Here is a 24919-nt window from a genome sequence, read left to right as displayed (position 1 = left end):
GCACAATCAATTTCAAAAGAAAAGATAAAAGATAAAAGAAAAAAAAATGCATATATCTGCAGATTGTGACATCCTTGAAAAGCCCAAGATCCCCCCACTGTATCAGATAATGAAAAATCCAGAAAACCATGAATTATATAGCCACCATCCCATAGTCCATATCACCATAACCTTGAAAAGCCAAAATCCCCCTTTGTCTCACCTCACAAAAGAACAAGATTTATGCATGCTAAACAGCCCATGATTTATTCAAATATTGATTATTGGTGTATAAAATATGCTGATTTCTGTCTGCACTTCCACAATATTGAATAAATATACTAGCAAAGGAGATGCAATGAACAAAGACAGAACAAATCCCGCACAGGCAGATCAGTTAGTTCTTGTGTGACAGATTGTGACAAGGACAAAGGAAAAAGCAATACAGAAATTGCAAAGAAACTTTTTAATTCATTCATCAGTACATTAGGGAATGGGAAAAGACCATCTTTCTAAATGAATAATGTAGAAAATTAAATATGGAAAAAATAACCTAATTATCTTATAGTGCAATAGCATAAGCATTAATTAAGCAAACCTTTTTTTGTTTCATACACCAATGCAGTAGTGTTGGAGAAGCCTATTGGCTTCCCTAATGCCACTAAAGTAAGCACCATGGGTTGTTGAATAATGGGTTCTGTGGGTTGCTTCCCCTGCAAATAGAATTTGAAGAGGATTATTGTTACCTTTGGCTGGTAATGGCTCAGCCATGGTGTCCAAATCATCTCCACTTGACCCAACAGCTACATAGCTGTATGATCCCAAGAAGAGTGGATCAGTCCCCCATTTGGTCTTCAAAACCTTGACAAACTTGAAAGAATTTGAGGTTTCTGCAGTGGAATCTGTGTGTCCAGTCTTGCAGGGTTGAGGGTTTGGTAAGAAATTGGAGATTGTGGTTGAGACCCCATCAATGATCTCTTCATCACTCAGAGATTCAAGATGCAGGGCTTCTTTGCCAGCAAACCACAACAAGATGACACTTGAATTGGTGTAAATTGGGCGCAGAGTGGCTATTCTCCTCATCCACCATGGCTGCCTTTTGGGGTCTGATTGGTGGAATGCCATTTGTAGATTTGGGAATTTTGTGGGGTTGGGGTTAGGGTTTTGCCCAATTTGCAAGAACAGCTTGTTGACAACCCCAAAACCAAGCCTTGAAATTGCTTGAGCCTTGAAGGTGGGAAGTGGAGGATCAAACAAACCGGGGTCTTCGCCCCCGCGAATTCCTTGTTTCAGAACTCCCAATGAGACTGTGATAATCACATGATCAGCATACATGATTGATCCATCAACAAAATGCAGCTTCACTGGTGGCCTAGTAGCAGCATGCCCATTTTCAGGGCTCCATCCAATTCTAGCAACTTTCCTGCCTAATTGGATCAAACCAGATGGCAATACAGATGCTAAGGACTCAATTATGCTCAAGTAGCCTTTGGCAATGCTGATTTCTTCCCCTGGAAACATCTTGTACTCACTCTCTGCATTGAAATCAAGATTCTGCAAATCATCAGCTGAGGTGTAAGTCCTTTGGGTGTTTTCAAACATTGCAAAAATGGCTTCTTCTAGTGATTTTTTAGTCCACCCTCCAAACCTCACCTCATCTTCCTCTTTCCTTGATTCCCAATATGCAGCAAGCCCTTTTCTAAGAAAAGAACCAATACTGAGACTTTCATGGCCACCATTCTTTATACACCAGCCATTTGAAGACTTATCAGCTTCCATGGCTTTACCCTGAGCAAAATTCATGAGGTTTGTGAAAAGAGTGTAGATGGGCTCAACCATGGATGAGCTAAGCTCATATCCACCTTCTGCAATGGTCACTGGCTCCTCTAAAGACCCATCCATACACTCCCATGGCTGTTCAGAGTTGAGAGAATTGATTTCTTGAGCAATCCTGTAAAGTGGGCTGCCCCCAATTCCATGGATCCAAGTAGCACCCATCTCAATCCTATCACCACCAAACTCTGAGGTGTTAATCCTCCCACCAATCCTGTTTCCTGCCTCCAAAACACATAGCTCAAACACCTCTTTTGAGCCTGCAGCTGTGTAGAGCTTGTTGGCTGCTGTGAGACCAGCCATTCCTGCTCCAATTATCACAACTTTTGGTTTCTTGGTCACCATCTTCTTCTTTCCTCTTTTCTTTCTTTTTTTTTTTCCCTCTTTTCTTTCTTTTTGGCTCTCTTGTGAGTTTCACTCAGACAAATGACAGAACAGGTACAAGACAGAAAAAAGAGAAACAAATTTGTGAGGTGAGTTTGATTTACTCAATAAGTTTTCAAATATATAAGGAGTACCATCCTGCCTTTGCCTTAAATGAATTCAATATTTTCCCCCATCTTATTCTACATTGTTTATCACTCTAATAAATACATGCCTATACTTTTCTTCATCCCTTCCCCAACTTGTATTTCTCTATTCAAAAGATTGCACTCTAATCTCGAAATCTCCTGCTCCTATTCTAAAGACTCGGTGAAGGTTAATTAATGCCTGAACCGACCCTTAGCGGTTTGCAGTTTGCACTCTAATCCCGAAATCTCCTACTCCTATTCTAAAGACTTAGTAGAGGTTAATCCTTGAACTGACCTTTAATGGTCTAAATACTTATCTGGTCCGCATGTCATTTCTTATTTAAATATATTATTCTCAATCCAAAGTTTATATAAGGATATTTTCATTTGCCCCATCCTTTGCCATCTTAATATTTGTTTATTATAAATTCAGGGCATGTATATCATATAATTGTCCTCCCACAAATGATATGTAATTCAATGTACTTTTCACTCAATATGAGTAAGAAATAAAATTTCAATCCACTCTTACCTATACAAATGATTTCAATTGTTCATTTGCTATTTGTAATGACACACTACATAGCTAAAAATAAAAATAAAATCATGATAATGTCATTTTTATCCATCTATTATATTGATACTTTTACTTTTAGTCTTCAACTATCAGTTTTATTAATTTTAATCTTTTTTTATTTTTTGTTGGATCAAAGGGAGGGATCATGAGGACAATAACTCAATGGTCATGTTTGGTAACATAGTTAGTTTATCAATCAATTTTAATTTATTTTACCAATATTAGCTGTTTGACTTGGTTAAACAATCAATATAAGTGTTTGATTAATTAATTTGTTGTAACAACGTATTGCTCTAAAACGTTAAAATTCAAAATGCTGCTCAAAGTAACTTTTCTCAATCAGTTTTTTTAGAATGTCATTTTGCATGTAATCACGTATTAAGCTAACAGCTAATTTACCAAACATCTTTTTATAACCACCTAATGTTATGAACTAGTCAAACTTACTAAAAATTATCGTCTAACATCTATTTATCAAACACCCCGAATATCTTTTCACAAGATCTCCTAGGCCTCATTGCTCTTTGTAGTCCTCATGATGGGCTCTTCTCATTTGCATCATAGGGTCATCCAACTCGTTCTAACAACTGTACTGTCGACGTGCATGGAAGACAATGTTGACAAGAAGGTCCGCAACAATATATACTTTTACCAAATCTCACAAATTTTTGTGTACACTAGTTTTTATGATATCTTAGAATGAATTTAGTTAATTTAAAATGTCGGCCGATAGTTAAAACCTGTAATGTTAGAAATTAAAAGGGAAGTAGAGTGTGTGTAATAATAATTGTACTTTTTGATTCAGTGACAAAATGATATACTTACGTGGGTATACACATGTTTGTATGGGGCTGAATATGGGAAAAGTCAGGGAAGCTATGAATTAACGTAGGGAGAGGTAGGATAGGAGTTTGATGGCAACAATAATAATATGTTGATGATGCCTTTCACCAACCTCACATGTGAATCAAGAGACCTTTGGCCCACCAACTGAAACACTTTGAATGGTCCTCCTTAGTCAATCCATTTCCCCATCCCCAAAATGTTTCAACACCATTATCAAAATGGAAAATGCTCAATATTGTATTTCAAACATATAATTACGTTAGAGCAACCTCGGAGATTTTAGTTGGGCAGAGATGATTAGGAAAGAGAACAGGAGAAAGAAAAGAGAAAAAAGGAAAAAAGAAAAAAGTAATAGAATTAGCACACCCAGCAAGTCAAGGCGCGACGCGCAACTGATGAGAAAGTCATTATTTTTTGTAGGACAGTAGGTCCCACAAAAACCCAAGTCTTGCAGGGGCGCGTGCATTGAAACGCGCAACTGATGAGAAAGTCATTGTTTTTTTATGGGACAGTAAGTCGCACAAAAAAATCAAGTCTTACATGTAAAACTCAACATTCTCTCTCCAAGCTTCTCTATCTTCCACATGGATGTAAAAGCTCCAAAAATCACCCAAAATTTTCCTATTGGGGATGCTCTTATGTGTTTAACCAAAATTTTGTAATTTGTTGGTATTTGCATTCGCTTATATACCAAAAAAATGTTATCGACCCCCTAGTGACAAATTATGCTATGGACCCGGGTCCACATTGCAATGTGGACCCAAGTCTATGTTCACACATTTAGAACTTTATGTTCATAATTTTAAATATCAATATACAAAATTACATTACTCAATATTCACAACTTTTGAATTCTGTATTTACAATTTTGATATATAGATTCAAAAATTGTGTTATATAGTTGAACATAAGGTTTTGATACTCTCAAATATAGATTTATGAAATTGTGAACATAGAGTTATAAAATCGTGAACATAGAATTATGAAATTGTGAACGTGGAGCTATGAAATTGTGAACATGGAATTATGAAACTGTGAACACGGAATTATGAAATTATGAACAGAATTATAAGATTGTGAACATAGATCTGGGTCCACCTTGCAAGGTGGACCCGAGTCCATGGTATAACAACCCCCTCTAGTACAATATTTCTCTATTACATGTTTTGATAAATATTATTTAGAAAAAAAAATTAAATCTCGCATTTGTTTTTATTAGTCAATCAATACAAGTTACATCAGCTGGTAAAAAGGGGTGTTAGTGTGGAATTATTGTTATGAAAACAAACTCATCAATTCACCATTACAATGTGGTGTTGATGAATGCAAGTGAATTTGTAATGATGAAAATCTTTGTTTCTTCCTTAATATAGAGGCCCCACTATTAAAGCTTATGATCATCAAATGTAGTAATTATTGCTCATGATTATATATTGCAAACAATAGTTATTATTATAATCATAAATGTCACAATTGAGTTATTTTATGACTCTCCATTGGTCAGTGGATTTTGCAATAGGGAGTGTCACAATTGATTTTTTTTTTCCCTCCATATTTAATTTTGACATGCATAAAATAGGATTTGAACTCTGATCGGATCTTATTTAATTTCTTTTTAAAAAGAAATTGATGTATATACTTGAATTTAAACTTTTAATTGATTTTGCACATGTCGCAATTGAGTTCTTTCATAGGTTCATAGCTCTGATCTCTATTTGATGGATGAATTTAAAACTAGAAGAGTATTTCAAAAATCAATCTTATTCTATTATTTTAATGGAAACTTTTGTCACCAAGTAATTATAAATTATTGGTTAGTTTAAAGCATTATTAGGTAGATGCTAATCTTCAATAGTGAAAAAAATTAATGGAGTAAACTATTTAATTTGTCAAATCAAAACGGTGTGATTTTGCAAAAGCTTTTCACCATTGTGCTAAATTGAACTCATCATAAAGAATAAGAATTACTAATTATCTTCTTTATTTTTTTTTTGTCTTGAAAAAAAAAAAACAAAAAGGGGAAAAAAACACAAAACAAGAAGGTTGGCTACATAAATGTGAATTTTTTTTTTCTAGTATATATGTTCAAAGAGTCAATATCCTACCACTAGGGTTCAATCATGTAATATTCCCTAAAAAAAAGTAATAGAGATGTCAATTGAGCACAATGTGTTTCGCTTAATTTATAGGTATAACTTAATGTTGATATACTTTCTCTATCAATTGTAGTCCAAAGTATATAACTTAATGTTATTTAAATAATAATATGAATATTAATCATTAATTAATAATAAATACTTACTAAAAATGATATAACATTAATATATTATTTAAAATTAAAAGTAAATTATTCATGTTATTTAATATTAATTAATGCTATCTAATAGGTTATTTCTTTTTAAATATTATTAACTTAATTATTTATATATATACAATTATGTATATGTACTTTAAAAAAATAAAATAAAATTTCTTAGAGGTTATTTTGAATTTCAATGCCTGAAAATTAAAATTTCAAATTGTCTTGTGTTATTAAAAAGCATGGGATACTCTAAAAATTTCATGTTTTGTAAAACTTAATAATATATGGAATATGTTCCCAACCATATATTCTTCAATAATTAAAGTGTGTGGAATGTCCCATATAAATATATAATCATTTGGAGCCATAAGCCACATCTTGCACACCATGTACGTACCGAAAATCTATCTCATAATTCAATAAAACACCAATCATTTTCTTTAATTTCCTTCTTTTTTAACAACTAATAATTTTGTCTTTTGCAAAGAATTTAATTAATTCTAATAAATATCTTCAAGCTAGATTTTTTAATATCTTTTTGGGGTTGGAAATGATAGCAATACAATTCACTAATACAACTACCTTAAAAAAATTACACAACTTATGAAAATAAGAGAAGCGGGTAAAAATTCAAATTGAGATATAATTTTTTAAAAATAAACGGTTATAACTTCTTATTGAATTATAGTTAGTCATTTCTAATATAAAATGGTTAGCATGGATAGAAGTTAAAATACAAGGTCTCACGGTTAATATTTTATTCTTTTATATGTTAAAAAAGATTGCCTCATTTTAGAAATGTAATTGGTCTACAATTTGAAGTGTTATGCACCTATACACTTTTAATGTAACGGGTATTATTTGTGATCTAATTAAATTAAAAGGAGAAAATAACATTTTAATTTTTTTTAAGTAAACCTGAATTTAAATATTTGTGTATATATATAATAAATATAATATATATGATATGAGAAAAATTATGATAAATATTATATGAGAAAAAAATTAAAGGCATGGACAGACAGTACAATAAGATTAGATGTGACATTTATAGAAGGTGATGACTAATTCTCTTTTTGGTAGGGCTTAGCTTATGTTGTTTTCTCCGAAACCCTAATTACTATACCCCCTTAATCATAACCTGCAACTTTTTCCCTTCTTAGAGCGAAAAGAAATCTTCATTTTAATTAGTGGATTCATAGTGATGAAAATAATATAAGGGTTTAGCACTTTATAATTAAATTAATTAACAATTAAATCTTCTTTAGAGCAAAAAGTCACACTTTATGAAAGTAGATGTGGTGTTAGGATTAATTAGTAACAGATAAGATGACAAGTATTGTATTGTTGTTGAGCTTCACTGGAAACAAGTTACGTTGCTAATAACCAAATATTGGATCAATTGTACTGTTAATGAATTTGTTGAGTTTGTCTCATATAAGATTAGGAATATGAGTCTTTCTAATATAAGGATAAGGAATATGAGTGAAGCGGATTGGATTAAGCTCATTGTATAGGATTACATGTCTATAAATACATTAGTTGTATTGTGTTATATCACAGTCCACAATCACCACCATCATCACGTACTGTTAATAAAAGAATAGTTTCACTCATTTGAACATAGGCAAATTGCCAACCATGTAATTAAACTTGTTTTCTTCTTCTTCTTCTTCTTCTTCTTTTTCTTCTTCTTATTATTATTTTTACTTTTCTGCCATTATTATTATTATTTCTTGTTCTTGTTAATCTCAATAGAATTTTATACCAAACTAGGTATTCTTACTCAACCTGACTAGCTTGTGACTCTAAAATTAATCAGCAAAAGTGTAAATCTACAAGCTAACTCTACTGAGTACTGCCAGCTGGTTGACCTATGATTTAAAAGTTGAGCAAATATTAATGTTGTAACAAAAAATCAAAACAAACAAAACAAAAACAAAAACAAAAATTGCATATATAAAATAACTTATTATAATTCACATAACATTTTATATTTATTAATTATCTGTAAATTAACTTACTCTATTACAAATTAATTACATATAAATTAAATCTAAGATCAAAAGTGTTATCACACTACATAGTAGTTGACACTTGACACATTAATTCAAATTTAAATCACATATAATAATAATAATAATAATAATAATAATAATAATAATAATAATCTAAGGGCTTATTTCAAAAAAAAAATAAAAATAAAAAAATCTAAGGGCAGGGTTTTTACTTTTTAGCACATACATAAGACAAAATTATCCTTTAAAAAAATTAAAACTTCAAAGGGCAAAGGATGAGTCACGTGCATTTTATAACTAATCAAATCCCCACCACAAAAAATAATGAATAAAAAAAAATAAAATCCATTATATTGTGAATTAAAGTGAATAATTTTTTATGACAAGAGAAATACGGGCCGTAGTCATTATTCAAGAGTTTGTATTGAGTAAATCTCATTTTTATGTTATAATTCACAAATTATACATAAGAATTGAATAACACTAGAAAAAAATGTGTGATGAGTTCAATCCAGAGGATGTTGACATAAAGTGAATAATTTTGTTAAATACTAAACAATTAACACTTCACTAATCACTATTATTATACTCAAGTTTTGTGGCCTCCAAATATAATTGTGCTTCTTATATATCCATTCCCCCTAGCTTCCAACTTGCAACCAATCCCTTCCCCCATACTAATCATTATGTGTTAATGCATCATCTTTACTAAAAACATCAAAGGTATCTATAAAATATAATTTAAAAAATAAAATTATAAAATTAACTAAATGTGTATGCATCAATATTTAGAAATTTGCTTAAATATATTTCTATATTGTACATATGCAAGCCAAAGACTTGTGGTCTAGTGGCACATGGTGTCCCAATTTACACTCCCACCATCCATGTGGGAGTGGGTTCAAGTCAGTAGATAGTAGTACTCAAAAAATATTGTACTTATGCAATATATTAATTTTGTTAATTTCTAAATGTAATTATCTTAATTATAAATCTAGCAATATGAATTATAATTATATTATAGAATTAGCTTAAATACATATTAATAAATATTATGTGCATATACAATGCAGTGTATAATAATATAGAGATGAATTGCATCATATTAGAGTTTAAATTTACTCATACAAAATTCAAAATTAAATTTTTTTTTATCTTAGTTATTATTCATATTGTTGGAATTATAATATATGTGAAATATAATTAGAAATAAATTAATTTAATCATGTAAATTTCCTCTATATTTATTTAAATATGTATATAATTAGGAATTATATTAATCATACAAAATTAATTAATTTTGTATGCTATGAAAATAGATATCTGAAAAAATATATTTATTTATTTTATTATATTATACATTTTAATATTTTAATTTTTTTAAAATAAATTTATTTAAATTTATAATAATATAATTAGTTTATGCATAAAGACTAGTAAACATATAAATAAATATATGATGCGCAAGTAATCTTTATAAACAAGTCAGTTTTAAAGTTTTGTAGATACACTGTATATTAGAATTGATATGATATTTTCATGTCAAATGCGGAGTCAAAATTCTAACAAATAAGTTGGCAGTTAATTACAACCAACTCACATTTTTTTTTTGATTTTTTAAATATTTTTATTTTGTATTTTTCCATTGGGATTTAAAAGTGACCTGATTTGATTACTTTTTATTGATGCTCAATGATGCATCTTCTATTGATGGTACACATAAATTTAATAGGAGTTATCTATATAATATGATTAGACTACTAAATATGACTCTTGAAATGAAAATGATGGGATTTGAGAGGTGAAATATATATATATATATATATATATATATATATATATATATATATATATATATATATATCACTTAGCAGAAATCAATCCATAAAATTGACTCTACTATTAAAGTTTTTAATAATTATAAAATTGACTCCGTGTTTTTTTGTTTTACTAAAACTTTCAACTATTGATGAACACGGATAGATGGCACTTGGCAGAAATCAATCATCACTTTTTACAAGAAGACCATATTCTTATTTAATCCTATATATATATATATATATATATATATATATTAAAAGCATGTTCATGGCTTAAACTTCTGGCCCAATATCAATATGTTCTTAAATGGACCACTGAAAAATGATGTTTAATACAATTCTTATGGGATTTATGATATATAGCATGATGTGGTAAGTTATAATCCTTTTAAATACTGGATTTAGATCTCATCTCCCTTGTCTTCCATCAAATATTTGGACTAATTTAATATTGAATTATGGTTTGCCAACACTTCTTGGTCGAACACGTAGCACAAGATCATCTTAGTACGATTTGTATTTTCTGTATGATTGTGAATATTACACGTGAACGAATTTTACCCAATACACACGATGAGTTTCTCTCGTCATACCAAAAAAAAAAGGAAAAGAAAAAGAGAGGGGGTGTTCTTACCCTTAGCAAGTCTATACATATACAAGTATACACACAGCTTTTTTTTTTTTTCTTTTTTTTTTTTTGAGCACACACAGCTTATTTAGTTATTTTATATTTAAAGAATAAACATTGTATCAACTTATGAAACATAACATGGTACACATTAGAGCCAGAACATATTCATATGATTCAGCAGCCTTGTGTTATCTCATTCTGAGATTCAAGATTTCAGAGAGGCAAATGAGTTAGTTGTTAGTTCTTCTAACCATAGAAATCCTGTCTGGATCACCACCCCATTCTTCAAACACAACCAAGAAATTCCCACTCGATTTCAGCCATGATCGCGGGACATGATACCTGGGATCCAATCAGTTTCATCAAATTAAAGATTATTCCCTGGTTTTTCTTCCTGGATAAGAGCAAGAATGTGTTTATTAGTGCTTACCATCTCTGAGAAGGTTGCCCACAATTCACCTGGCATTTCTTCTGATTGTAAGTACCAGCATAGTTACACTCAGAACTGCAGCTTCCCTGTGCTGTGTATCCGGGCCAGTGGCGCCCCACTCCTTCGCCATTTACCCATATTTCGCCTTTCCCCATACTGCTCATGTCTAGCGCTAGGGGATCGTTTCCTTCTGGGGCATCAAATGTGGCCTAGAAGAACGATAAAGCTAATGAAACAGTACATAACAGCTCGGGATCGTGTTTTTCTTTGTTCTTGAATTGAAAGTGATCTGAATTTAAGTTACCTTGTACCATGTTAAGGGTTGTTTGGAAGCCAGAAGTGGACCGTCTTCCCATTCTACCGAGGAGCTTCCAGTTACAGTGTTAAGACTTAACAATTCGCCTTTCATACCAACCTTATAAAACCATGTCTGGTTTGTCAAGTCTCTCGTGCCCTCGTTGAGCCCGCTCAATGAGACTGGCCCGAGAACTCCAGCGTTCCACTTCTCGAAATGCAGGCCAACGTTCTGAAACAGCTTAGATAATAATAACATCACTGATTCTCTGAAACTCGGGGGAACTTGACTAGCAGAAATTAAAGTTTAAGACTAACCGGGAGACCAACAGCAACGCTAAGCAGAGAAATCTTGTTAATTCCAGCTCTGAGTTTTACACTGTTACTGTATGTTAGCTTTGGAAATGCCAATCCACCATATACAGTTCCTATTACACGGCCTGAAAATTTCAAACACGATGGCAGACAAGAGAATCGTGGTCTTAAAAGCGTTGTAGCCCGAGTACCTGATAATTCACTGTTAATGAAAATGTGCAACGCGTGACCAGCAGACATAACAGTAACGACAGGGTCCTTCCCGTTCCTCAGGAACTCTTCATCTGGTGCAATGTTCACCCTGGAGCGAGCAATCGAGAAAAATATAGTATGCATAGCTGAAAATTCCTTTGGTATAAAGTCTAGAAGACGATCGAACATACTCTGTCATGTACCACAGATAGTCTGATGAATCTCGGGTGACGTTTATTTGCTCCCACATTCCATCAGCTGCTGCAACTGTGTCACTGTCATCAGAAGATGCAATCTCTTCGGTGTATGATTGCCACGAGAATCCACTCCCGACTGGAATCATATTCGTCTGTAAGCTCGGAGACCTAACCTGCAGTAGAGTATCAAATGCAATAAATTCCAACTTTCGAGTTCAAAAAAAACACGAAATAGTCCCTTTTTTGGCTTACAGTTGCTGTGTTGTAAACAACATTCTTGCAGTCAGGTAAAATACTAATTGACCAAGGGGGGAGATCATATTGCAGATTCAAAAACGTTACTTTTGCAGAAAATTGGGGGTCATAATTGGAAAGAAACGCAGCACAAGCCCCGGTTTCTGATCTAAAGACATGAACCTGGCAATCATAATCAGAAAACTCAGTGTAGTTCAGAAGATTATTGAAGTACTTGATCTATGAAACCGACCTCTTGGTTTTTGCCAGGCCAGGTAACGATAGGATACGATGAAACTAAAGCTGGTTCAGCTAGCTTGATTGCTCGATGCAGGCCACTTAAATGCCCATATTTTGGTTCGTTCACGAGGCCTAGTTCACCGTATTCATTAAACCATCATAACAAGCTAAGAATGGACATATATTGCTGCATAATATGTTTTTGGTGGCCAAATAAATGAATGTATGTTCATACCATATTCATCTAGTGGAGCATCATAGTCATAGCTAGTAGCAACGAAAAGACCGGCACCTGTCCTTCCAAAATTTGTCCCGCCATGATACTAAATCCACCACCAGATACACATAAACGATTACGACTTCCATGGAAGAAATTACCTAAAACTCTTTAAGAAAACGAAAATTCGACTAACCATGTAATAGTTGAAAAACGAGCCATTATTCTGAACAAACCGAGTAACTGCAAATGCCAAGTCTTCTGCAGGCCTCCGAGGAACTGGTCCACCGAACTGTGTATACCTGGAAAAGAAAAACTCCAAATCTCCAATGCCTAAGAGAGAAAGAGAAATAAGTTCCAACCAAACAGTGTTCTCAAGACTCACCATCCAGTCCAGACTTCTGTAAACATTTTGGGCTTATAAGGTTTGTTTGGATGAAAGTTCTCACAGTAGAATCCATTGCAAGTATCTATCTGCAATTTTAATATGGCTGCAATAAGTAACAATTCTGCAGAAGTTATAAAGACAGTAAACTGAGATATCCTCACAATAGGATCGGGAGCGTCCTCTTGTTTACACATGATCCAGGGAACACCAGTGTTTAGTCCTATAGCCATTTGCGTCATCCATTTCGTATATGCTTTACCAGGATCACCAATTTCCCACTCCACAGGACCAAACTCATTTTCAATCTATATCAAAGAATCCACAAAAGATTTATTTACGCGAAAAAAAGAAGTGTTAGGCCATGAGCATTGAGCATATCTTCCAACCTGACTCATGATAATCGGTCCACCCTGAGGCTCAAATAACTTTTCTAACTTGAGCAGATCCACGATTAATTCAACGAAGCCTTGCATAGCCTCCTTGATATCATAATCAGCCAACAAACCAGACAGCAACGTGTAAGAAACACACTCAAGCAGTTACGGTTTGGTATAGGTGATGAACAAATGTAAAGAACCCAACCTTAAAAGGTTGATTATCTGTTCTAAATTCCATTCCTGGAATGTATTTTAGCCAGACAGGGAATCCCCTGCACCAGAAAGGCAACAAGCTAAGTCAAATTCCTCCCTTCTCATATCATTGCTTTATAAACAAAACAATCATTAAATCACAAACTGTGTTAATATGTTCACATTTTGTTTTTGAGTGTGATCAATACCCAAAGTTCCATTCTGCACAAATGTAGGGGCCAATCCGGAGATGAACAAAGAGGCCTGCTTGTTGCACCAGTTTGATGAACTTTACCAAATCATATCTCCCCTCAAAATTATACTGAAAAATAGACAAATTTTCTTAGTTCTTTAATAGAAACATAGATATTATAATGCTCCAAGATTAGTCCATGACTCAAGTATCCTACTCCCATCCACTCATTTTAGTACTATAAACTACTACTCTTTTTGAGTAACGTAGCTAAGGAAATCCGCTGTCACTATCCGAAGGTGTACTTGTAAATCAGTCTAGGTTACCCTAGTTGAGTGCACCGCTGCTGAATTTGTAACTTTGTAGTTATAAAGTCAACCGCTTGACCAACTTGGCTGAGGTTGTCTCCACTAAAATACTACTTTTGATACCATATGAATATATTATTGGCTTAAAGTGTGGATTGAAGATTATGTCAAAATGAATAAACATTTAGTATCAAAAAAGGGATGTCATGAATCACGATAATAGAAAAACATGGTGGGGGCAACCCTAGCCAAGTTGGTCAAACAGTTGATTTTGTAACTACAAAATTACAAGTTCAACTCTCAACGAGAGTGGCCTATGGGTCTTCTTGGTTTGTGCCGGTCAACGATGGACAACCTAGGCTAGTTTAACTCCTTGTGATCCTTTACTGGCTAGGGTCACAAGGCGAGGTTTATCCAGTTCACACCCTCAGATAATGGTTTCCCTCGTGACCCTAAAAAAAAAACACACACATGATGTACAGTATCCATCCGTGACCCCGTGAGTGTGCAGTGCCAAACGTGCCAGGATGAAAAAGAAATAGTAATGATAATAACAATAACAACAAGAAGAATAATAATTGCCTTTCCAGGAGAGGGTTCATGTCCATTCCAAAAAACATAAGTCTGTATAACATCCAACCCTCCATCTTTAGCCTTCTGTAAAAGATCAGGCCACATCTGCAACCAATAGAGACACCCAAAAAACAAAAGAACAAGTATTTATGGTGAAAAAAGAAGGTTTAGAAAACAGAAATACAACATAATGTAAAGTACCCATGTATAAATTTGTATACAAACATAACTATAAGAAAAAGAACAAAAAAAAGGTACATTAAACAAAAATTACTGTAAACCAAGAAATACCCATTTCCCAGAAATGCATGAAACTATGGGGAAAAATGTATTACCCAAAAATCCATTATTTCAGTCAAGAGTTACACTCTTCTTGCAGTCAACTGGAAAACGAATGATATTTCTTGAAAAAGTTTGAAACTTTATTTAAAATAGACATTTATCAATTATCAGCCTCGAAGCAAAAATCCAAATTTGATTAAAATAGTGGGAAAAATGTAATTGGTACCTCAGGGGAGCTTCTTGGATAGTGAATAGAGCCAGAGATGAGAATCCTCCTCACCCCATTGATGATGAAACCTTTCCCATCATAAGAAACTGTTGCCCTCACTGGACAATACACAAATGAGAACAGCACCACCATAAACAGCACCGGAATATGGCCTCTGGTCCCCAGCATATTCCTCATTCTATACATTAAAATGAACAAACAAAAATGGAATTTGTGCCACCCTTGTTTCCTAGCTAAGTATCTTTAATATGTTCTCTAAGGGGAAGAATGGCAATTTTTAATAAGTTTTCTTGTCTTCTTTGTCTTCTCTTATCCATTCTTCTAAGAATGCACATGTCAATTGTATCAAAGTTGCGGTTTTGGTTTGCGTTCTTGATATAACTTATGGTGGAGGGAAAGGAACTCAGCTTCAACTGCTTTATAAAGGATTTGCATACTCCACTCACCCACATATTCATGTGAATCTTTTATAAATACTATTCTTTAAAAAAAATAAAAAAAATAATAAAAAAAAGGTGGGGGAGGGGTAAACATTAGAGAGTAATGGAGCCATGGGTTCGGGGTCTATTTTTATTGACAAGGTCTTGGACAAAAGAAGGACATATCGGCCTAAAAAGGAGATGACTGGTCATCGAGAGTCCCACCAGACCGGCTACACCCGTACACATGAATGAGGGGAAGCAAAATGTCATAAGAAGGTGCAACCAGGGGTTAAACCTGTGACATTTTGCATAGCAACATGCCCACTAACCAACCAATTCAAGCCACCTCATCTCTTGTTTACAAAGGTGTGGCAAGTTATATATATTTAGTCGAAGGATACTGGTAGCAAAGTAGTGGGGTGAAGATGTGATACATGTCTAGCTAAGGTAAAAGGCTAATGAAGACCACACACTTGAAGAGGAAGATTCAGACACTATATCAGAGGTTTCATATCTCCCTTTAGACATCATTTCTATGTCTTTTACTACACCATAGCTAGATTAGTGGTGTCTTGTCCTAACTTTCTATACAAAGACTATGGTTTGGTTCCTAGCGATTAGAGTATTACTCCTAGTCTATTACTTAGGTTATAATAGTTTTCATTTATTTATTCTTTGGGCCCCCTATTTGAATCCTTATCACGGGTGTATGTATTATTTTATGCCTAGCACTCAACCAATAATATCATTATTTTCTCATTCACACTTTGTAATCTATACCCGATTTATGATAGATCATAGATTCGAGTCGTATAAAACCGAGGATTACTGATTTATCCAAAGTTGACTACACAAGCATAGTTAAAACTAATCAAATTGTGATGAATCGTGAGATTAAAAAAATATTAATAGTAAAGTTAGTTCTTATAATCCTAGTCAGCAAAAGTTCATAAATTATCAATCAAGTTAATTGTCCAATTTCTCGACTGAGTTGTCTTTGTTGCTGGAATACTTGTTAGTTGTTATTACCAATCATTAGTGCTAGGACTTGGGCAGCGGATTGGCTCAAGGCGAAATATAATGAAGCAAATGTGTTGCTTTTGCGTAGCTTGGGCATTTTATCAAAGAATTCTTGCATGAAAAGAAAACATGGCCTTATTTCATGGCTATAACTTAATTATGGAAGCTAATAGAACTTAAGAAATTAAGACAAGTTATGTCTTTGAAGCCAAACACAGATATAGATTAAACAAACACTTTGAACCCCTCAAAATTTGTTGCAAAGAAATGTGGATATTGTTTTATGGTTATCCTAAGCCCTTCCTCAATAGTGGTAGGTATTTTAGGGGATTTTGCAAGTGTGATCAGGAAAGAAAAAGTTGAGAGTGGAAGAAAAAAAAAAGGAAAAAACAAATTACAAAAAAAAAAAAAAAATACTCGGTGAGGCGTAGTGACTTTTTCCCCAGTGGGGCCCACCTCGGCCTGCCAAAACATCTATTTTGTAGGAGAAAAAACTTCAAAACTATCCCCTTCCTATTTGTTAAAAATCAATCCATTGAATTTTACTATTCCAAAAACTCTCCAAAGTTTACAATTGGGGAAGGCCTAGTAGTTTCGAGAAATTTTGAATAGTTTATAAATATATTTGATATAAGTCAAATAAAATAGTACACATAATTTTCTATATGCATGTTTAAGTAAATTTTTAACTAAAAAGAATTGGTAAATGTGATAGAATAATATAATATGCCTTATTATTATTATTATTATTATTATTTATAATAATCATAGTATTGGTCAAAGCAAGAAGGAGTCCAACCAAGAAAATAGGAAAGTCTACGGGAAATTATAACTGTGCAAAAAGACATCATATAAAGGCTCAGAGAGATCATACAAGGGCCCAGATTCATTCTCTTCTACATATAATCTCTCCTTACCTTTTCCTTCTTCTATTCAATGGTCATAGATGCTCATGTACATGTACCTGCAAAATATAATAAAGGCCCTGTTTGGTAAATGGCTGTTAGCTGATTGGGTTGGCTATTTGGGTTAGAATGTATGATTTGTTGATAACATTGGCTGATTGTAGAAAGTTGTTTGATAAATTAGCTGTTAGTTGATAATTGTTTGGTACAATTTCTTTTTTCAAAAAACTAATTGAAAAGGTTGCTTTGAGTAGCCTTTTGAATTTTAGCATTTTAGAGTTACAAAATTTACTATTTACCAACTAATAGTGGTCAAATAAGCCAAAATTGGCTGATAGGCTGATTATTTACCAAACAGGGCCAAAGACTTTTGGCTTGGTTTAACCTTTGTTTAGCCCAAAAAGGAAAGGCCAATGATTTTTACCGTTTTGATTTCCACGTTAAATCCCTGTGTTATTATTTATTTATTGAATTTAATAATTCGGACTACCCCGGATTAATTAAATCCATCAAAATGCAATGGGTTTGTAATGAGTGTTACTAGGTACAAATCCAAAATGTTACTAGCTAATGATTGGAATGAATGGCATGAAGTCCCTCCAATGGTGCATGAAATGGTTCAACGTGACCAAGAACGGATCCTCCATACTAGGAGGATCATGAGAAATTGAAGCTAGATTTCGTTTAGTTAGTTTTGGGTTCACCCCTCCTTTCTATATATAAAAAAAAAAAGAGAGACGTGATGTTGAATGTTGATCGATACTGTAGCCCTATCTTTAATCTAAATTTTAAATTTAAAAATTTTGTACATACAAAGTAAATATTCAGTTTGATTTTAAACCCTATTAATGCGAGGATTTAGTATAGTTAACATGAACTCATGAACAATTATGTTAGACTTTAATGTGAACGATAGTTAACAGTAAAGAATGCCAGACTTCTATTTTCTTTGCTTTTAACTGATCAAGAAAGTAAACAAAGAACGATGAGGGCAAATTATGCTATGGATCTAAATCCACCTTGCAAGGTGGACCGTGTCTATGTTCACAAATTTAGAACTTTATGGTCACAAATTTAGAATTCTATGTTCATAATTTTAGATCTCAATATACAAAATTACATGACTCAATATACACAATTTTTTAACTCTATATTCACAATTTTGTTATATAGATTCAAAAATTGTGTTATACTGTTGAACATAGAGTTTCGATACTGTTGAACATAGAGTTATGAAATTGTGAACATAAAGTTATAAAATTGTGAACATAGAGTTATGAAATTGTGAACATCGAACTATGAAATTGTGAACATGAATTATGAAACTGTGAACATGAAATTATGAAACTGTGAACATGGAATTATGAAACTGTGAACATGGAATTATGAAATTGTGAGCATGAAGTTATAAAATTATGAACATGAAGTTATGAAATTTTGAACATGAACTCGAGTCTACCTTGCATAGTAGACCCGAATTTATGGCATAACAACTGAACAATGAGAAGAAAAAAAAATGTATTCCTTATTTTCTGGGGCTACAACAGAGCGTACAGAGCAGCCCATTAGAGATTGGGATCAGCCCATATATGTTACTAAGCAATCTATTTCGTCGTTTTCATGTCACGAGTCTAAGACACAAATTTCCAAATAATCAATTATTGCGTGGACTATAGTCCAGACAACTGTGTGGACCGTACTACTAAATAATATACATTTAGTATATAAATAATATATTTATAGTATATTAAAAATGTATACTTTCAAAAATATATATTAAAAATATATATTATATTCAGAAAATATACATTATTTAAGTACTAAAAGTACATTATTTCTGAGTTTTTTTTTTCTAGCTACACTCAAAAGGCCTGCTCATAATGGCCATAATTTCGTTTTAATCAATAAAATAAATACCTACAGTATTATCTAAATATATAATAAAAAAAATTTATCTGGATTGCATATGTAATTTACTTGTTAGTTGTTAAACAGTTGGTGGGGATTAAAATAAAGACAAGGCCGTAATGAGTTACGGGGTATAATATATGAAATATGGTCCCACCTACTCAAACATTCTTCAATTATTTATTATTATCATTATTATATCGCTTATTCCAAATTCTTTTTAAAAAGGACCAAAATCTATCTTAAGCTATTTTTCCCCACTTTCACATTATCAAATTTACAATTCTATCACTATTTTATCTACAATCTTACCAGACTCTCTCACTTTCATATTATATTATATTATTCTTTCATATTATATTATATTATTAATATAATACTCCGTACTACGTAACTAATAACAAAATAAAAATAAAAAATACACAAGAGACTACCATGCGGCAACCTTTTGCAGTTTAGCAAAAAAAAAAAAAAAAACAAGCCCATAGCAAAGTTAAAGAATAAATTTAAAAATCATCTCATGGTCACATCATTTAGCAAGTCCAAAATTGATTGGTTGAAGTGATAGCCTTATAATTAAACAAACATCAATCAATTTCTTTGTTTTGGAACAAGATTTTAGATATATTTTTTGGGACTAGAAAAATGATAATCATACAGCTCCGTAATATATAGTAATTGATACAACCTATGAAAATAAGAGTATAAAAATTCAAATATAGATTCACTTTCAAAAAACCTAGCCAGTAAAAGGAAAATACTACCTCCATTTTTCTCTCAACTTTTACTCCACACACAAAATCTTGGCATAGATATTTGTATTAGACCCACATATTAAAAAATAATAATAATAATAACTTCCTAATTGGGAGTAAAATTTGCTCTAAATAAAAATGATTGTAATTCACTGATATAAGGGTGAATTACAATTATAGGTAAGACAGTGTTGAAATCAAATTACAATGCAGTATCCCTTCTCTCACCAAAAAAACATTGCAGTATCCCTTCACTGAAACTCAAGCCCACCCATTCCACATGTGAGATAAGTTAAATCATTGGCTTCTTAGACTAGAAATAAAAGAAAAAAAAGAAGGTAAAAATAATTTGGGCATAGGCTGATTGAGGGGCTGATGGAGGGGCTAATTGAGGGGCTGATGGATGGGCTAATTGAGGGGGCAGCTTTATCCGCTTCATCCCCGGATGCAGGGGGGGAAGTCGGTATGACTGCCTCATTTAGCAGGCGACGATTCGGCTGCTTCTCCACGGGCACGGCGGAAGGGCTTTCATACACCACCGGCGGCACGCCAGAATCAGAGATGGAAGCAGCAATAGTATCGGAAGAAGTTTGTTGAATTTGGGTGCTGCAGGGGTCTACAGGATGCATCAGTTGGTGCTCTTCTTTAGCTGAAAAAAAACCACACAGTACTGCACATTAATCGAGTATCCCGGCGCATTGGGAGCAGAAAACATATACGTAGTCTAATGCAGGAAGAGATCGATCTATGTCCGGGGCAGATTCATAATTTCCTTTGAGTGGGGGCAAAGAAGCAAAGGTAAAATTATTCAAGGAACGAGGAATCAAACAAAAGCCCTACAAAGACAAAATGATAATTTTCTCATTTTCTATCGAATTTAATTAGCATTTAGCGAACTAGCAGTAAAATTGAGATAAAGAAAATATGAGGCGATAAATACTGGAGCTTAATCTCCACAAAAGAAATACCATGCCAAGCGAGAAGTAACAATTTTCATCCAGTTAAACAAATAACATCAAGGTAAGATATTATTACGAGTAAGGAAGAAGTCAAGAACAAAGTTTGTCAACATATTATTTTATACTCTATACCTTCTTACTATTTTTTTTGAAATATACCTTCTTACTATTAGTAAACACATTTGCAAACATAATCAAATTACACGCATAAAGCAAGTCAAAACAGGCATCTCCTTGAACTAATTATGGGACTAGCCCAAAACAAGTGGGCACGCAACTAACATCAAAATTAGGAAATTAGGAAACAAAACAAAAAACACAAGTGCACTACAGAAACCAACTCTCATCTATCATAGTCAATTAGGGCAAAAACAAAATTAGGAAAAAATAAAATTAGGGAAATTAAGAAAATTTAGACAAACAAAAAATTAGAAAAATTAGCACAAAACGATTTCAAATCTCAAAATTAAGCTAACAATTGAGCAAATTATTAAAATTAAAAAATTAAAATTATTGAAATTGAAAATGAAAATGAGACTACGAAATAAGAACCTGTAGTGAGGCGATGAGGGCTGAAGACGGTGGCAACTAGCGAGGCAGAGGTGCCGCCAAGCCGTCGACTGGTGTCTGTACCGGCAGAGCAAGTCTGGTTGCGAGGGCGCGGGCGCGGGCGCGAGACAGAGGCGCAGACCAAACGACGATTTGCGATTTTGGGGAGCAGGTCAAATGAGATAAAAGTAAAAAATAAAAACAATATATATAACAGCCCAAAACGACATCGTTCGTTTTGGAGCTGTCTAATATTTTGGATTGATGCGAGAACGTACGTACCGTGCACAGAGACCCGTGGAAGGTTGGACGTTGTTGGGCGTCGGGCAAGCTCCGTCTTAGGCTGATTTCATGGGCAGCATTAGCCTTTTCATACGTACCGTGCTGGAAGGTTGGATGTAGTTCGACGTCAGCCAAGCTCAGCTGACCTCCTCCTTCTCCATCACCGTACGGAATCTTAGTTATAGCCTCCCCCAATATAAATGGTGAGAGAAGAAGGATCGGGAGAAGAAACACCGCCGCCTTTGCAGCCATGGGATTGGGATGAGACAGAGAGCAACTCCAAAAATGAACGCCAATCCACAATCCAAAAATGAGATTCTCGAATGTGCAAAGCCAAGTCGGCAAATTTATTAGATTCTAGAATGTGCGGTTGCACATTTCCGCGAAACATGAAATTATTTAGCGTTCATCCAACGCAAATATGAGATGGGGATGAAAATCAACATTTTGCTTAAGTTCTTTTTATAATTCTAAATGAATACTTTATTTCTTTTATATGTATGTTCTATTTTGTTAAATACTTCTAGTTAAAGTTTATATTATTAAATATACATTATACAATGATCTCATAATTCTCATTCAGAATATTGAAACAACATTAATGTTGAATATATATTAATTAAAGTTTTAAATACCTCAAACATAACTAGAACATAATAAAATTTAAAATGCATAGTTACCTAAGACATTATATTGATATTAGAAAATACAACACAATTTTAAAAAATAAAATAAAATAAATAATTTCTTAGTCCATTCTCACTTGTCAAATTTACAGTTTATATTAAACTAATTAAATTTGAATTAATAATTAAAAATTAAATTATTTTAGTGTAGAAATTTGATGTTTTGATATAATTGGATTGAAGATTAATAATATTTAGTGTGAGAATATGCTAAAAAATATTTTTTTGATGTGATATTTAATAGATAAATTTAATATTTTTCGTGTAATGTAGGGTGGAGAAGGCCTGAACAAAGGCAATGACATTTGGTAATATAGGCGGGCGGAGTAGAGAAGTAAAAATGGGCGATGTGGCATATATCCGTCGCTGGAGGACTTCTTCCCTTGCCGAACGCACCGGCGACGACCGTACCGTCATTGATGGTAGATTTTGACCGAAAGATTGTCGGAAACCTAATTGACCTGCAATTAAAGGTCACCAACAGGTCAGTGAGTTTAATTGTTTTAAAATATATATATATTTAAAAAATATATCAACATATGCATTATTTAAAATATCTTAACGAGATTTTTTATATATATTGGTTTTATTATACAAAAATAGATTAAATCTATTTAAGTGATAATTAATCAATTGGTGTAGTTTTTATTAATATGCCATATTATTTTTGTGTATTTGATTTTTTTATAATTATTATTTTTATATACTTAGCTTTATCCATGTAAAAAAATGTATTCCTTAATTGCTGACGCCACTGAACAAAGCCCAATAGACCGTCTAAAGTGGGCCAATAGAGAATAGGGAAAGGCCCATTTTTGTAGTACGCAATCTGTTCATCGTTTTCAGGTCACGAGTAAGAATCTAAGACCCAAACTATGAAGTTTTTCATGAGCACAATAATACAACATATGGACTATGAGTAATCCCATTAGTGTTTTTCATGAGTTTTTACAGATCTAAAAAATTGGTTCATGATTTTTGGACAAATGGAGACATGAGTTTTTTAGGAATTTTTTCTCTTGTAAAATCAAAATTTGTTAGGCGTATGTGTTCATAGTGACAGCCAACTGGTCGCCACTATAAATTAAACCCAGTTGTTGCCTGTAACTCTTTTTTTTTTTTTGATAATAATAATAAAGTTAGCCTATATATTTGCATTGTCACATATACATCATTTGTATTTATTTTTTATGCACTTTAATTTTTTTTTAACGAGATTGTAGCTTAATTTTTAATATTTAAACAATTAGTAGTTTAATTTTAATTTTATAATTATCATTTCAATTAAATGTAAGTATGTTTATTTTATTTAATTAAAATATAGTGGAGTAAAATGTTGGGTCCACAAAAAATTAAGAAAAAATTTAAAACTAATGAAGAAAATGTTTTTGAGATTTAGTGAGAATTGAGATAGTGGATGATGAGGTAGATGTTGAGACACACAAAAAACTTGGGAAAAAAAAAACATAACTATTGAGGTTGCTCTAATAGAACTCTGCATCCAACCAAAGAACAACTTACACTCGATCACTCTAATTGGTGGCCAAGATCACTTATTTACATTGAAAATAGGATAATAATTTTTTTTTCTTAATTGTTAGCTATTATACAGTTCAGTAATTTATTTTTAATTTTAGTTAATTGGTCCTTAATTGATTTACTGTGTTGTAAATCTAACTTCCAAATGTGTAAAATAGTCAATTTTATCATTTAACTGTTTACTTATATTAGTTTCGATTTAAAAAATGACAGTGTTTGGAAGGGACTCACTTTTGATCTGAACATAACTCTTCAAAGGGCTCTTGTATTTCTGGAAAATTGGAAGGCTGCAAATGAATCTACTTCAAATACTACTGCATGCGTCGACCAAACTAGCTGGGTAAAGCCTCAACAGGGAAGAATCAAACTGAATACGGATGTCGTGATTAGCCAAAGCAATAATATGATGGGTCTCGGATGGGTCTTACGGGATGATGACGGGAGGTTTATCGCAGCCAAGAATGTGTAAGTCAGGAAATTATAGAGTTAAAGAAGCAGAGACTCTAAGTCTTCGGGAAGCTCTTAGTTGGCTCAAGTACTCGGGTATGGATAATGTGGATGTTGAGATGGATTCGCAGACATGCCATTAGTGCTTCTTCGTTTAATTCCGCTTTTGGTTACTTAATTGATGATGTTAGAGAATTAGCATATGCAATTAGCGATGTTGAGCTATCTGTGAATTGCGCCGTCCATACTGTTGCTCGGGAGGCCATTT

General features: G+C 33.0%; 3 protein-coding genes across 4 annotated transcripts; all 3 read right to left on the bottom strand.

Moving 5' to 3' along the window:
* Positions 1 to 411: 411 nt before the first annotated feature.
* LOC115998454 (probable polyamine oxidase 5) lies at positions 412 to 2693 on the bottom strand. The gene has a single exon (XM_031238036.1). The coding sequence runs from the start codon at positions 2155 to 2157 to the stop codon at positions 589 to 591; it is 1569 nt and encodes a 522-aa protein (XP_031093896.1). The 5' UTR covers positions 2158 to 2693; the 3' UTR covers positions 412 to 588.
* A 7949-nt stretch (positions 2694 to 10642) lies between these two features.
* LOC115999176 (beta-galactosidase-like) lies at positions 10643 to 15524 on the bottom strand. 2 transcript variants are annotated; one of them, XM_031238973.1, is made up of 17 exons: positions 15177 to 15522; positions 14678 to 14773; positions 13804 to 13916; positions 13608 to 13674; positions 13412 to 13504; positions 13187 to 13330; positions 13023 to 13111; positions 12834 to 12939; positions 12656 to 12743; positions 12434 to 12552; positions 12199 to 12363; positions 11941 to 12119; positions 11749 to 11858; positions 11561 to 11670; positions 11253 to 11474; positions 10949 to 11157; positions 10643 to 10860 (listed from the first exon to the last, which is right to left on the bottom strand). In XM_031238973.1, the coding sequence occupies exons 1-17, from the start codon at positions 15363 to 15365 to the stop codon at positions 10749 to 10751; spliced, it is 2211 nt and encodes a 736-aa protein (XP_031094833.1). In that variant the 5' UTR covers positions 15366 to 15522; the 3' UTR covers positions 10643 to 10748. The 2 variants fall into 2 exon arrangements, with proteins under 2 accessions (XP_031094833.1, XP_031094832.1); XM_031238972.1 differs by having other exon boundaries at positions 11561 to 11858; positions 15177 to 15524.
* Positions 15525 to 20299: 4775 nt separating this feature from the next.
* On the bottom strand, positions 20300 to 22342 carry LOC115999177. The gene is made up of 3 exons (XM_031238974.1): positions 21980 to 22342; positions 21701 to 21794; positions 20300 to 20838 (listed from the first exon to the last, which is right to left on the bottom strand). Exons 1-3 carry the CDS (start codon positions 22229 to 22231, stop codon positions 20498 to 20500), a joined length of 687 nt encoding a protein of 228 aa, XP_031094834.1. The 5' UTR covers positions 22232 to 22342; the 3' UTR covers positions 20300 to 20497.
* Between the last annotated feature and the right edge of the window lie 2577 nt (positions 22343 to 24919).

Source organism: Ipomoea triloba, chromosome 12 (assembly GCF_003576645.1).
Source record: "Ipomoea triloba cultivar NCNSP0323 chromosome 12, ASM357664v1".
Classification (NCBI taxonomy): Eukaryota; Viridiplantae; Streptophyta; class Magnoliopsida; order Solanales; family Convolvulaceae; genus Ipomoea; species Ipomoea triloba.
Note: the sequence above shows the minus strand (reverse complement) of the source record. Positions and strands in the feature narration are given on the sequence as shown.